Genomic DNA, 14,929 nt, shown 5'->3' on the forward strand with positions numbered 1-14,929 from the left:
CCTGGGCACTGCCCCTGAACTTCTTTTGCTCAAGGCTAGCTAGCACTCTGCCACTTAAGCCACAGTGCCACTTCTGGCCTTTTCTGTTCATACGATACTGAGGAATTGAACCCAGTGCTTCATGCATGCTAGGCAAGCACTCTACCCCAAGCCACATTCCCCCCGCACCAAAAACACCAGGAAGAGTAGGCTGGGTGTGTGGTGGAACAGGCCTGAAATCCTAATATTCAGAAGGCTGAGGCATAAAGATGTAAAATTCTTGGCCAGTATGGGCTACACATCCAGATCAAAACTAAAACTCAGACATAGGATACATTGTATACAATTTCAACTTTTTAAAATTTAAACTTCATTGGTATTGATTTGTAACTCTTTTACTAATGACTTTATAGGTTTGTAATCATAATCCTGGGATTGGCAGGTCACCTCTGTGTTGGGTCAGCCCTGGAGAAATGACCCCTTCCCTTGGTTCTCTCCCCAAGGACCCTAGAAGTCCCGCCCAACACCTCTTACCTAGGCAACTGGCATGCCTGGGGGCAGTGGGAGGTCCCTCAATCTCTGAGGTCATTTCTTCATCCTCTGTGGTCACCTCCCCTTCCACTATGACCACACTTCTCCCCCCAACTCCAAATAATCTCTCTCCTCCTGCTATAATAAACCCTCTTCCCTTGAACCTCATGGGAGTTTCCTTTCAGCAACACTTACACTCTGATTCTGAATATTTAGTTTAATGTTAAATGATGTAGCAAAGTTTGATTTGTAAAATATAGTCACTGAATTTATAGACTTAATTCTTAATTCTGAAATAGTAATAGTGTTGGAAAATATAGTAACTATTTCTGGGTCATGATTATCATATTAAAGCAAATAAAATCAAAGTTCATTGTTTGAATCTTACCTAATAATAAACTATCTTAAAATAATAAAGGTGGGCTGGGAAGGTGGCTTAGTGGTAGAGCGTTTGCCTTGCATGCTTGAGGCCCTGGGTTCGATTCCTCAGCACCACATAAGCAAAAAGAAAAAATCTGGAAGTGGCGCTGTGACTCAAGTGGTAGAGCACTAGCCTTGAGCTGAAGAGCTGAGGGACAGTGCCCAGGACCAGAGTTCCGGCCCCACGACTGGACCAAATAATAATAATAATAATAATAAAGATATTTAAAACCTTTTTAATATTATGATTGTGTGTGTGTGTGTATGTGTTCCAGTCCTGGGGTTTGCACTCAGAGCCTGAGCACTGTTCCTGAGCTTTTTAAGGCTAGTGATCTACTACTTGAGCCAAACTGCATTTCTGGTTTTTTGGTGGTTAATTGGATATAAGAGTCTCAAGGAGTTTCCAATCAAAGCTGGCTTTAAACTCTGATCCTTAGATTGCAATAGTGGAGATAAGAATCTTAAGGACTTTTCCCTCAAAGGTGGCTTCAACCACCTCCACTCTCCACTCCCGCCCCATCTTTAGATCTCAGTAGTTTGAATTGTAAGTGTGAGCCACCAGTGCCTGGCTGATTTTATGAAGTTTATAGATACAGTCTACAGATGTCTACTTTGTCATATTAGAAATAATATAAAACAATACTTACCAAACTAAGAAATAGACTAAAGTAAAATAATCTATGTTTTGTCTTGTTTGTCTTTGTGTTGGTGCTAGTCCTGAGGCTTGAATTCAGGGCCTGAGTGCTCTGTGAGCTTTTTTGCTCAAAACTAGTGCTCTACCACTTGAGCACAGCTCCACTTCCATCTATTTTTTTTTTTTTGTGTTTTCCTGCTGCAGTTGGCTTTAAACCATGATCCTCAGATCTAAGCCTTCTGAATAGCTCTGATTATAGGTGTGAGCCACCAGTGCCTGGCCTATGTGTGGTAATAATAATAGACTTGGTGATCTTAATTCCATAAACTAGAATTTATATTGTTGATAAGCCATAAGGAAGCAGATGCATTGGCATTTGCTATGTATATGATGGTAATTATCTGAGTGAAGGAACTAAGTTTCCTTTTAATGAATTTAATTCATTATACCAGGCCAAAGCAGGCTATTTTGCACGTGAGAATTTCAGATCATTTAATGACTTTCCTTATGACATAAAAATCGTCTGTAATTCAGCTGTTAGTCCATTACTTTAACTATTAAAAGAGTCTAGAGCCGGGAGTTTAATAGTTGACTATGTCCAGAATGATACTTACTTTCACATGATACATAGAATTTTAGGGTAATGTATCCCAATTCTTACAGGCAATATCTTTCCACTAGTGACGGGGTTGTCCCTCACACATGTCCCTGCTGGAAGGGACCTGAGAAGACTTGGATCTCCAAGGCTGCTGCAGCAGGGATGCGAGTAGGAGATAGGATATTACCCGCTTGACACTTCGCCACTGTTGCTACGAATGATTCACTTGTGTTTGGCACATTTGCTGCAAGGAAATCTCCTCCTCCTGCCGCTTCCTTCTTGGAGCTCCTCTCCGGTTGTCTCCGCTGTGGCCTTTAAGAAGAAGCGAGAGCAGGTGGGCAGAGTTGCTCGCCGAGTCCTTCCCCCGCCCCCCCTCACTCCTTCCCTAATTTAGCAGTACTTCCGGCCGCGTGACATCATCCCCCGCACCAGGGTGACGTAAGCGGCGGGTGACGTGTGTGCGGCGGAGAGCGCGCTGACGTTGCTATTTAAAGGTCCTCCTGATGGGAGGATGGAGACACAGCGCGAGCACCTGGTGCGGGGCGTGGAGGAGGCTGTAGCGGCAGGGAGCGGGGTCGGGAGCCAGCGGAGGAGCCGAGCGCGCTGCCCGCCTGCCGCCGGTCGCTAGGGGAGGGGAAGAAGAAGGAAGGACAGCCGGACTGACGGACTGGCCGGCCGGCCTATCGCTCCACGAGGGCCAGCTCGGCCGCTGACGGACGCCTGGCCTCCCCGCCGCTCCGGGGCTCTGCGGTCTCCCGCTGGCCTCGGGGCCCGCGACCGCGGCTCGGTGGGGCGGCCGCTCCCGCCCCCTCCCGCGAGCAGGGGAGGGGCCGCGCTCGCCCCGCGTTTTCCCCGCCCCTCTCCGCCCCTCGCCCCCCGCAGCTCGGGGCCGCGCTCGCCTCCAGCCGGCGGCGCTGACTGAGGGAAGCGGCGCCCTCCGCTCCCGGAGCGGGTCCGCGGAGGCAGAGGCTGAGGCACCGGCAGCCTCCCCGGCGGGCTTCCCGGCCGGCGCTGCCCTGGCCCAGCGGGATCTGGAGGCCGGCGGAGGCGGCCTGTGATGGAAGTGTGAGGAGGCAGCCGCGGGCCCGGGGAATGTGAGGTGGCGCGTGGCGGCGGCGCGGAGCGCGAGAGACCAGCCGGGGTGGGGGCGCTGGAGCAGCAGCCGCGGCGGCGGCTCGCCCCGCTGCCAGCCCGGCTCTTCTGCCTCAGACGCGGCGTGAGCCTCCCGCCTCAGCCCGGGAGAGCGCCCGGCGGCTCTTCAGCCTCCGCCGCTGGCCGCAGCTGTTCGGCCGCCCTGGCGCTGGCGGGGGGAGGGCTGGGTGCCGGGAGGGGAAGCGCGGGGCTTCGGCTGTCTGATTCATTCATTCTCCTCCGCGGACTGGAGCCTTAGAGCTGCCGTGCTCTGAAGAGAGAGGAGGCAAGCGGGGACCGACAGCCTCGCCTGAAGAGCCGGGCGCGGGTCGGGCTCCATTGTGCTCGGCGGCGGGGGGCGGGAAGGGGCTGAGGGAGGTGGGATCGGGCCCCCTCCCCCTGCTCCCCGGCGCGCGCGGCGCCCCCAGCCTGCTGCCAGCCTGGAAATGGCTCCGTTTCTTCTCCTGGGGAGAATGAATCGATCCTGCCTAGCCTTCTCTTCCACCTCTCCTCCTCTCCGCTCCGAATCTTAGGAGAGAGGAAAAAAAACAATTCCTTTTTCTTTTTAAAGACCGATTCCAATGTGGAGTGCCGAGCCAGCCGCGAGCTGCCGGGTTCGCACTTCCAGAAGATTTTTCTACATACTCTTTCTCTTTTGTAATGTAAGCGCAGGGAAGCAGTGGCATTGCTGCTTTTAGGATTTTTATTGAAGTGCACGTCGCATTGGGTTGCACGCTCCACCCCCCTTACCCCCGGGAGCTGGTGGGGTGGAGAAATTTGAACCCACAGCCTTAGCGCCGTTAAGGCCGAATTACCTGGCTCGCTCTGAGTGTCGAGGAGGACATGAGTGAAATGACCAGCGAACTCATTTTTTATAGGACTCCTTGAAGCTGGTTTCTGCGTTTTCCTACACGTGCACTCATTTTGTGGAATAGTTTGACCGCTGTATCCTCCACGCAGCATTTTTAACTGATACTAAGCAAATGCCACCTCTGTTTGAACGATTTGGTGTCTACGAGAGAGAGCTCATTTTACCTAAGAGAAATAATTGAATTGGTCAGCATCACTGAAATAACCCCGGAAAAGATCGTGGGGAGGTGGAAAAGCAACTGCGAAATAGCAGACGGAGAAATCCTTTTGGAAGTTATTCCGTAGCATAAAAGCAGAAACTTCAGAGCAAGTTTTCACTGGGCAAAATGGGGTAAGGATTTTTGTGCTTATCACAGCTTTAAATCTGTGTGTGTGTGTGTGTGTGTGTGTGTGTGTGCGCGCGCGCGCGCTCGTGTGTGTATGTGTGAAAGAGGGTGGGAGATTGGTAGTGGTGACTGATTTTCGACAAATTTGCCTCTTGCTAACGAGTCTTACTTTAAAATGTAGATGTGCTAACCTTTTAACAAGTTATTTGTATTTTTTGTGGAGTGAACTTGGAGGTCATAATTAAGAGAGTGTGTATATTGTTTGTAACTTAATTATGGACTCATTAGTAATGTTTACATAGATATTGTATTCTACCCGGCACCACGTAATCGATCAAACCCACTGAATCAGTTACCAAAATCTTGTCACCTTAGGTTTTGTTGACCGTATTTTACCAAGAGAGGTACTGCATTCTCCCAAGACTTTGGAAATAAATCAGAAGCACAAAGGACTAGTGATTACTCTACAGTGCTTGAATCTGATCCAATGTAAATCGTTGCCCTTAGAGTGCTCCCTGTTTTGCCCTTGACTATGCAAAACTACAATGTAGTTAATTTATTGGAATGTTAAAAGGATAATTTGAAAGTCTGGCTGGTGGGCTCTCCTTTGTGCCAATGCACTTGGTAGGTCAGAGCTGAAAAAGCAAAGCTTTTGGTTGAAGGAACTTGTTCACTGCTTTTTGCTTTTAAGTTCAGACTTTAAGTTTGTGTTAATCTTGATTTACACCCTTCAACTCCGAAGTCAGCCAAGAAGGCATTTTCCAAACTTTTTAACTATTTACGGCTTGATAAAACGCTAGTGATTTAAGTTAAGCTGGAAATTTATTAGTTTCTTTCCAGTGCTTTCGTCTAAGAAGGACTTCCAGAATTTTCTGTTTTTTTTTTTTTTTTTTTTCTTTTCTCTTTGTTGTTTGAACAGATCTCCTGAAGTGTAGTTGGGGACAGAGTTTAAAATGAGGGACTCTGAAATTGTGACAGGTCAGGGTGTTCACACATTTTGGGTAGTACTTTTTTTCTGGGATTTATACGTTAGTTAACTTAAAAAATTTCAAACATATGTTACAGGAGTCACTTAAGTAGTTAATGAGGTAAGTTTTTTTTTGGTAACTTTTAACAGGTAATTAGAATATATATAACTTGGATGATTTGGGTACTGTTAAATGAAATTAAAATACTTTATTTCTAGTGCTGCTATTAGTGGCTTGGTGACCTTAGACAAATTATTTAACCTCTATGGACTGTATTCTTATTTGTAAAATTAAGAATTTAGATAAACTAACTTATAAAGACTTTTGTAATCTGTAAAAATAAATTATTTTCTTTCCCTCTGTTTAAACAATCATGTTGAAATAGATCTTGCAAATATAGAGATATTTTCTTTAAGCTGTTTAAGCACTTAATCTGGGCAGGTATGGCATTTCAAAAATGTTTTGGGTGATTTGCACCAATTCAAACTTGAAAAAATACTATGTTTTTAAAGCCTTTGAAATATGGCTTCCCTTGAGCATCTGCAGCTTGAGTTTAAAATATGTTATTTAAAACGTGTTGGAGTACTTTATGCGCACACATAGAACCACATGACAGTTTTTTTTTATGTTGACGCTATATTCTCTAGACTGGAGTCAAATCATGAACGAAAATCAATTAAAGAAAAAAAGAAAAAAAGAAAATGAATTTTCCACAACCTTTCAACTATGTTGACCATTTTACAAAGGGAAGCAGGAGATGAACTTAAGGAGGCTAGTATTTAAGACATGAAAGCCCCTTATGTAGAACACTTAGTATAATGTTTTATATGCCCTTTTATAAATAACTTAAAAATGGACTAAAGAGGAAATGGAGCAAAGATCTGTGGAGTTACTTTTCCAACATCTATATTTGGGAGTAAGATCCTTTCTCATTGAGAATGACTTATTTTATCTGGGTTTTTGAAAGAGGAAGGACAGATGGAAAAAGGAAGAGCATACAGTAAATAAGTCTGGTAGAAATTCCCCCATTTGTAGGTGTTATACTTAATCAATGCTTGTGGAATAAGTAGTCACCTGGATCTGTTTAAAACAAGAAGGAACAGAGCTTTAAATTACCTTCCTGTGACAGGTATCTAAAATTTAATATTGTGGATAAAGAGTTTCATATAAATACATCTGTTGTTAATGTCGAGTTTAAAGGATTTGTCTTTGCCTTACTTATGTATAATTGCAAGTCTAGTATCAAAGTTTAAGCAAAGGATTTTTTTTGAATAAAATAAATGATTAGGCAGAAAAGAAATATGGCCCCTGTAATAGTTTCTGAACTATGTGCAAAAGGAAAAGAACAGCTGAAACTGACAGTTGGCAGTCTTTCAAAGATCTTGGATGTTGTTTGAACTCTTTAATTGCAGTGAAAGCAGCTGAAGTGTGGGTTTGTATAATAGGTATATCAAACATCTTAAAAAGTAAAGGCATTTATGTATGTAAGATGAAGCCTGTAAAAACCTTCAATGTCTCAGTGAGGAGCAGGTTCGGTTTGACCCAACTCCCTGCCCCCTCCTGTCCAAATAGTATCTCTTAATGACGGCAGTGAGTCAGTAGCTATTTCAGAACTGTTAGAGTAGGTAACAGACATCCAAGTAACTTCAACCAGTTATTTCATTCTACCTTTTGTTTTTACTTAGCTTATATTGGCAACCCTATCCCCTCCCCCTTAAGATATATATATATATATATCTTATATATATATATAATATATATATGTATATATTATAAAATGGGGGTTCTGTCTGCTAATGGAGTATGTTAATAGTATTTTTGTTTTTGCTTTGGTTTTAAATTATCTCACTTGCCTTTGAGAACCTCCAGTTCCTCAGTTTCTCCTTTGCTTTCCCTGCTTAACCTTCTGAACAATAAAAGTTTTTCTGGATTTTTGTTTGTTTTGATGCTTTCAATTGCAACCTAAACAGATTGCTTTTTTGGGGAAGGGGGTGCTGAAAGACAGGATGTCCCTATTTTCTTTCTGCCTGAAGTGGCATGGGGGTTTCTGATCTCTGGGGTTATAGCAAAAATATGGAAACCTTGATCCCTCACTATAATATGAATGCACTTCATTGGCAAAACAATCATCTTATTTCTAACCACAAAGAAGTTATGCAAGTCCTTAATTCTTATTTTGCCAGCAAAATTTGTCCAATCTTATTAAATGGTATTCTAAGAACAGATACGATTTCTAAAGCGCTGCTAACTCATACAGTGGTCTTCAGTGTGTTGTAAGTAAAATCATATGTTTAGAATGTTAATTTTAGGCAACAAACTCTGACACCTCTTATAGAGATGGATTTATTGATGAACTTAATTTTAGCATTTTGTACCTCTTTTTCTCCCCATTTACTGTAAATATTACATGTTGGTTGTTTTTCTTTTCCTCAAGGAAACAAAGATGAAATTAATGAGAATCAGTGCTGCTGCTTTTACTTCTTCTATTTCTGAGAGAGGGGGATAAAGTAATTAAGATTTGCCATCTTTTTAATATTTTGTTTTTTTCTCTCCTTCATGTTTTGTTTTTCATCTTATTTTGCGTTTCCAATAATCATTTCTCTGGGAAGCCAAACTTAATTTTGTAGGGACATCTTTTTAGTGATCTTGTAAAGGAGAAAACAATAACAAGACTTTCTCATTTGGCTTTTTTGTAATTAAAAATCAAAGTTATGGCTCTTGAATAACTAAAATATATAGCCAAATTTTGATTTGGTTTAATTTCATTTGTGCTTAACTATTCTCTTTTAAGGTAAGCTACTCAAAGAATGCAGTCATTTCTTGTATTTGAAAATAAACTTGTTTATAAAATCCAGAACATTAGCAGTTCAAGCAATATTTTATCTTCATAGTACAGTTCACCTTACAGTTTCTCCAGCTTTTGAAAAAAAAATCACCTTAATCTCTTAATTCCTAATATTAGCTCAAAGTAGCTTTTCTTTGTGGGTATTTTACTTTATTATTCTATAAAACATGGAGAGCTGCTACATTATCTTTGAAAAGGATTGGCACTGAATGTTCAAAGCAGAATGGTTATAGGTAACGAGCTCTTTTTGTAAAATTATCAAGCAAAAGTGGAATGGAAATTGAACACAAACACAAAAACTGTCCTGAGGGACCTTAGATAACAAAGCAGTTTCATTACTTTATAAGGACATTCACAGTCAGTCAGGTTTATCATTGTCATGTCTATCTGGATCTATGTGTTCACATGCCTTGGAGTCTAGAGGGGCTGTTCAGAAGAGTGTACTTGACTTTTTCTGCCCCATACAAGGACTTGTTCCTAATTCCAAACTGGGCATTAGTTGCAGAATCTTGATAGAAACATACTGAAAGTACTTGTCCAGCACACTGAGGCCTAGTTTGATCCCCAGCATGCAAATTAAAAAAAAAAAAAAGGTTAGGGAGCCATAGCTTTGATATATGACTGTAGCAGTATGCTTCCTAACAGATTAGGAAACATGCAACTCCAGCATGCATGTATGCAATTCTAGCTAAGAGGTTATGAAATAATTAGAACTTGTTTTTAGTGTACAGAAAACTAGGGCTCCTAGTAACTAGTATTGCCAGTTGTTTTTCTGCTAATTTTTCTTGGTAAATAGTTGGACTCTTTCACTTGTATTTAAGTATGCCCCAATCTTATTATTCTTCCATTTCATGTAGGTATTTGTAAGAAGGCTGAGGGAACTCTGAGGGTTGTTTTAGAAGACTTTTTTTTTTTGATGATGATGATTCAGAATTTTCTGTCCTAGTTACTTTCAGTTTCTTCCATTAGGCTCCCATTAATGTTCTCTAGGAAATTATCTTGAATTGACTATCAAAGACCTCAAAATGCTTAGGTTAGAAATTCCTATCAGTTTTCCAGAAAGCAGGATAAATCTGTACCTTCCAAAAACTTATATGGGACAGTTAGTTTCTACTTACAGTTTTGAAAAACCATACTCTTTCCTTACTGAGTTTTTCTGAATCTCTGCCTCTTGGCTTTTAAAATTGATAAGCTTTGTTTAATCACCCTGCCAGCTTTTGACATGTTTGCAAAATGAGGTTTCCACTTACTCTATTTATTCAGAATTGCCAACGGTCCATATATGTTAGGCTGAAAGAGAAGACTACCTTAAACTGATGTATCTTGAGATTTTGTTAAGTAACTAGCAGTGCTAGATCTTGCAAGCTGCTCTTTTTCTTACTCTATTACCATCTGGAAAATTTTAATTATCTATTTTCATTGTTGCTTTCATTTGGCATTTTGTTAATATTAAGTGTATGTATTCCTATGTTACTATAGAATAGACACAAAGACATTAGTGTCAGTATTGTTTAATTTATTTTTTAATATGTTAGTGTATTCTGAGTAATCAGTAGGTTATTGGGGTGATAGGAAGCTAATCTAAATGTTTTCAAGAAAGGTATAGTTGTCAGGATGCAAAACTATATATTCTTTATGATCTCAACTAAAAAATGTTCAGTGTATGTGTAAAAATGTTTAAAGGAGGATTGAGGGTGTGGCTTAGTATATAGTGCTTGCCTACAATGTCTGAGGCCTTGGGGTCAGTCCCCAGTATAAGGGGTGAAAAATAGATTTAAGGAAAGTGCATTAAGTCTTTTTTGAATAGTTTCTATAACTCTTGTTACTTAAAATTTTACTCAACTCCCCAACTTTTTTCTCAGACCTCACTGAACCTCCTCTGCAGTTCCTTTTTTTTTTTAATTTAATTTAATTTTATTTGTGAACATACTGTACAGAGGAGTTACAGTTACATGGGCAGGATAATGTGTACATTTCTTACCAAGCATTGCAGCCTCCTCCTTTGTTTACCCTTCACATCCCTTCCCAGCCTCCCCCCTTCCCCCCTAATCCCAATCCTTCTCCTTCCTCCTCCCCCAGCCTCTGCAGTTCCTTTACCAGCAGGTAATTACTGCTTTTTTTGGGGGGAGCACTTTATAGTTTCCTTGTGCTTCAGCTACTGTTCCTTATACTTTCTGTCCATAAACACTATTATGAAAATTACTTACGTATTGGTGCCACTTTTCTGTTCTTTGATGTTACAATTTTATCCTTCATTTTTTACTTCATTTTCATTTTAATATAAGTTTAGCTAAGGAAGACAAATGTGTGCAATTAATTTATGTTTGACCAGAATCTCTGAGCCTTTAGCTCATGAATTTATAAAAGGCATTCTTCAAAATGTGTTGACACTGTTGATGTTTAATTGGTTGGAATTTGGTAGATGATAAAGTGTTGACTATCTAAAAATGTAATGTAATCAACACCCGAAAACTCAATGTATGATATAAGCACATTTTAAAATTAAAAACTTGAAATTGGTCATCAACCCAAACTCCAGCATAATAGAATACATTCTCAACTGTGTTGAGTAAGTAAGGTATTGCTACGGCTTGTCCTCTAACATTGTGCCTCTTGTTTAAAAAAAAAAAAAAAGCATTAAACATTTAATTCATGTCATGAGTCATGCTAGGCACTGGCAACACAAAGATTAGATCAACATGTTAACAAGAAATTGCATCACTATGATTCAGATGATTGTGTTTGAGAGCTCAAAGAAGGAAATGCCCACTTCTGCTATAGAAGATTAGACATATTTCATATAGCCAGTGATGCTTGTTTTGAGCCTTAAAGAACAAACAAGTGTTGGGGAGTAGAAAGGTCTGTGAGAATTGTTAGGACATTTCAGGAAGTTGGTTTCAGAGGCGAAGTACGATAGTTAAAAAATTAAAAGTAGTTAAGGGAGATGTGACTAGAAAAGTAGTTAGGGGCCAGAATATAGCCATGTAACATTAACAGGGTTCTACTTCTCCTCTCAAAGAGTAGTTTTTGATGAACCGAATCCATAAAAAAGAATTTGAACGTGTAACCGTATCTCAAATTCCCACTCCTAGGTTTCCTTTCTTCTGTTCCCATTGTGTACTCTTTTTTTTCCCCCTCACAGCCCTTTCCTCTCATCCTCTTGGCAACACTGAACATAGTTGTAATTGTTTCTCCAAGTAGATGAAGGTTAGATCTGCTGTATACCCAATATCTAGAATTGTGTGTATTGTATGTTAAAATGCATTATTTTATATCACATTTTAATGAAGGAAAGCATGTTCCAAACTTTATGTGAAGAAGGGAACAGGCAGATAGAAAAACTAGAAGCAGTCCTTGTAAGAACTCATACTTCATTGCCTAGCTTAAAGTGAGGATGAGATGAAAAGGAGAAACATTTATGCATAAATTTTGTAAGTGGGTGGGTAAAAGGACAAAACAGTTCAAATAGTTGAATTTCTACTTGCTTTCCCCTAACTTAAAAAAATGCAGACTGACCAATTCATGAACCATGTTCATGACAAGAATATTCTAGTATGTCAAAATATTTATGTTGCAAGGAAAACATGATGGCTAAGAAGTACTTAGTGCTTTCAGGGAATAACCAAATAGACGTGCTTTACTTAAGGAAAACTAATTAGAAACTCACTCAGAGCCAGATGTCTTTTACTTTTGTCACACATAATAAGATTAGTTATCAGGTTTTTCTAGAGACTGGGTAGGGAATAGATAATGAAATGGCTATTGTGGCTGGGCGCTGGGTGGCTTATGCCTGTAATCCTTTTGACTCAGGAGGCTGAAATCTGAAAATCCCCGTTCAAAGCCATCAGGGCAGGAAAGTCCATGAGACTCTCACCTCCAGTTTACCACCATATAACCAAAGTGGAGCTATGGCTTGAAGTGGTAGTGTGCTAGCCTTGAACATAAAAGCTCAGGGACAGTGTCTAGGCCTGAGTTCAAGCCTAGGCCTGAGTTAAAGGGCCAAGACCGACAATGCAGGGGTGGGGGACTGTTGTGTCTTAAATGGGAAAAAAAACAAGTTCACATGGTGCCTGCCCTCATAGAACTTTATTCAGGATCAGTGAAGACCTTATAATTAATATTTTCAAACTGTATCTTTTTCCATTTTTCTTTGGTCTGTAGGTGTCTTTATGTTTAAAAAGTTTTCTTGAAAGCATTATATATCCAGTGAATCTCTGACTTTTAGTGGGGATGTTTGGGTCATGTGCATTTAATATGAATGTTGATATAATTGGATTTTAATTTAGCATCATAAATTTTCTGTTTGTCCCATCTCTTCTTTGTTCCTTTTCCTTTGTTTTGCCTTAGTTTAGATTTTTGTGTGTGTGTGTTGGTACTAGACCTTGGACCTGGGAGCTGTGCCTTAGCTTTTTCACTCAAGGCTGGTTCTCTACTACTTTAACCACACCTTCACTTCTGGCTTTTTGATGGCAAATTGGAAGAGCTCGTTGATGTTCCTGCCTAGCCTGGCTTTAAACCATGTTCCTCATATTTTCAGCCTCCTGAGTAGCTAAGATTACAGGTGTGAGCCACTTGTACTCAGCTAGATTTCTTTCATCTCTTTTGTTGACTTTTTGAATCCCTCTTTCTCTGTCAATGATTCTTTCAGGTTTTCTTTTTTTTTTGTTTTGTGTGTGTATGTGTGAGTGTGTGTGTGTGCCCACGTGTGTGTGTGTGTGTGTGTGTGCGTGTGCGCGCGCGCGCATATGCATATGCATGTGTGCATGCACTGGTACAGAGGCTTGAACTCAGGGCCTCAAACTCTCACTTGGCTCTTTTACTCGTGGCTGACACAGCTATTTGAGCTATTCCTCTGCTTCCTGCTTCTTTTTTTGTTTGTTTTTTCCTGCTAATAGTCCTTGGATTGTCTACCTGTGCTGGCTTTGAATCTTGATTTTCAGATCTCAGCTTCCTGAGTAGCTAGGATTATAGGTATGAGCCATCTGCTCAAGTATACAAGTTTGTTCAAATGAAAGTTTTTTTTCACCCCCAGAGTACTTTTTCCTTGTTGGTGATACTAGGGCTTGACCTTAGGACTTTGTATGATCTAAGTTTTGTATGACTTGAATTATACTATTAGTCCTTCCCCAAATATTTTCAGTCTATGACTTCTTTATTTTTTATTTTATTAAGACCAGGAATCCAACTCGGTAGCTGATAGTACTCTACCAACTAAGCCATGCCTTCAACCCCTCAGTCTGTGACCAACTCAATTGATATACAACAGACAGATAAAGAGGGACGTGTGTAGTCATTCCTATTTTTATGCTTTTGTTATGTTTTGCTTTTAATATTGTCAGTGTTTTTTTTACTTTCACAATCTTTTGAAGAGATTTTATTTAGTGTTTGTTCTGTGGCTTGAACTCCAGCACTTGTGTTCTCACTTGGCTTTTTCCCTCAAAGTTGGCACTCTGCCACTTGAGCCATACTTTCACTACCAGCCTTTTGCTAATTAATTGAAGATAGGAGTCTCTTAGACTGGTTTTTAACCATAATCCTCAGATCTCAGCCTTCTGAGTAACTAGTATTACAGAAGTGAGCCACTAGCACCAGGCTTGAAGGTATTTTAAAAATACAAAGTGAGGAGCCAGGGGCCCATGCCTGTAATCCTAGCTACGCCTGTGGCTGAGATCTGAGGACCGCAATTAGAAACTAGACCGGGCAGGAAAGTTCCTATGACTTTTATCTCCAGCTAATCACAGAAAAAGCCGGAAATGGTGCTGTGACTCAAGTGGTAGAGTGCTAGCCTTAAGCAAAAGTAGCTGAGGGACAGGCCGAGAACTCAAGCCCCAGGACTCTCTCTCTCTCTCTCTCTCTCTCTCTCTCTCTCTCTCTCTCTCTCTCTCTCCTCTCTCTTCTCTCTCTCTCTCTCACACACACAAACAAAACAAAAAACGGTAAAGAAATACTGAAGTATATTTGTCCACGTATTTATCACTTTTCTTTTTATTCCTTTGAGTAGATCCAAATGCTGATATCAATTAACCTGTAATCATTTCAGAGCTTCAAATTCAGTGGCATTTAATATATTCATAATGTTTGTAAGCATTACTCTTATTTAGTTCTAAGATTTTTTTATTATTTGTGCTGGTACTGGGGCTTGAACCTCAGGGCTTTGTGTTCTTGCCTGTTTTTTTTTGCTCAAGGCTGGTGTTCTACCACTTGAGGCATTCCTCCAATTCTGGCATTTTGCTGGTTAACTGTAGATAGTCTCACAGATTTATCTGCCCAGATTGGCTTTGAACCACAACTCTCAGATCACAGCTTTCTGAGTAGATAGGATTACAGACAGGTGTGAGCTTCCTGTGCCTGGCTTTAAGACATTTTCATAACCCTAAATTCACTTTTTTTTTTTTTTTTTGGTAGTCTTGGGAATTCAACCCAGGGCCTCTTGCATGCCAGCCAAGTACTCTTATCACTTGAGCCATGTCTCTAGGTCCAGAGCCCTTTCATATTTTGTTTTTGAGATAAAATGTTACTGACTTGGCCCAGGCTGGGCTGGACCTTGAGATTCTTCTGCTTCTACCTCCCAAGTAGGTGGGAGCATAGGGGTGCAGTACAATACTCAGCTGAAAAGTAAATTTGCTG

At 40.7% G+C, this 14,929-nt stretch overlaps 1 protein-coding gene across 1 annotated transcript in view; it reads left to right on the forward strand.

Annotated features, from left to right (window-relative positions):
• Nucleotides 1-3,984: 3,984 nt before the first annotated feature.
• Nucleotides 3,985-14,929, forward strand: part of Homer1 (homer scaffold protein 1) — a 99,164-nt gene continuing 88,219 nt past the window's right edge. Inside the window, exon 1 of the mRNA XM_042690916.1 lies at nt 3,985-4,494. Coding sequence (XP_042546850.1) covers nt 4,490-4,494 — 5 coding nt within the window. The 5' untranslated portion in view covers nt 3,985-4,489. The remainder of the gene's footprint in view (nt 4,495-14,929) is intronic.

This window comes from Dipodomys spectabilis, unplaced genomic scaffold (assembly GCF_019054845.1).
Source record: "Dipodomys spectabilis isolate Male_0828 unplaced genomic scaffold, ASM1905484v1 ptg000140l, whole genome shotgun sequence".
In the NCBI taxonomy this organism is placed as follows: Eukaryota; Metazoa; Chordata; class Mammalia; order Rodentia; family Heteromyidae; genus Dipodomys; species Dipodomys spectabilis.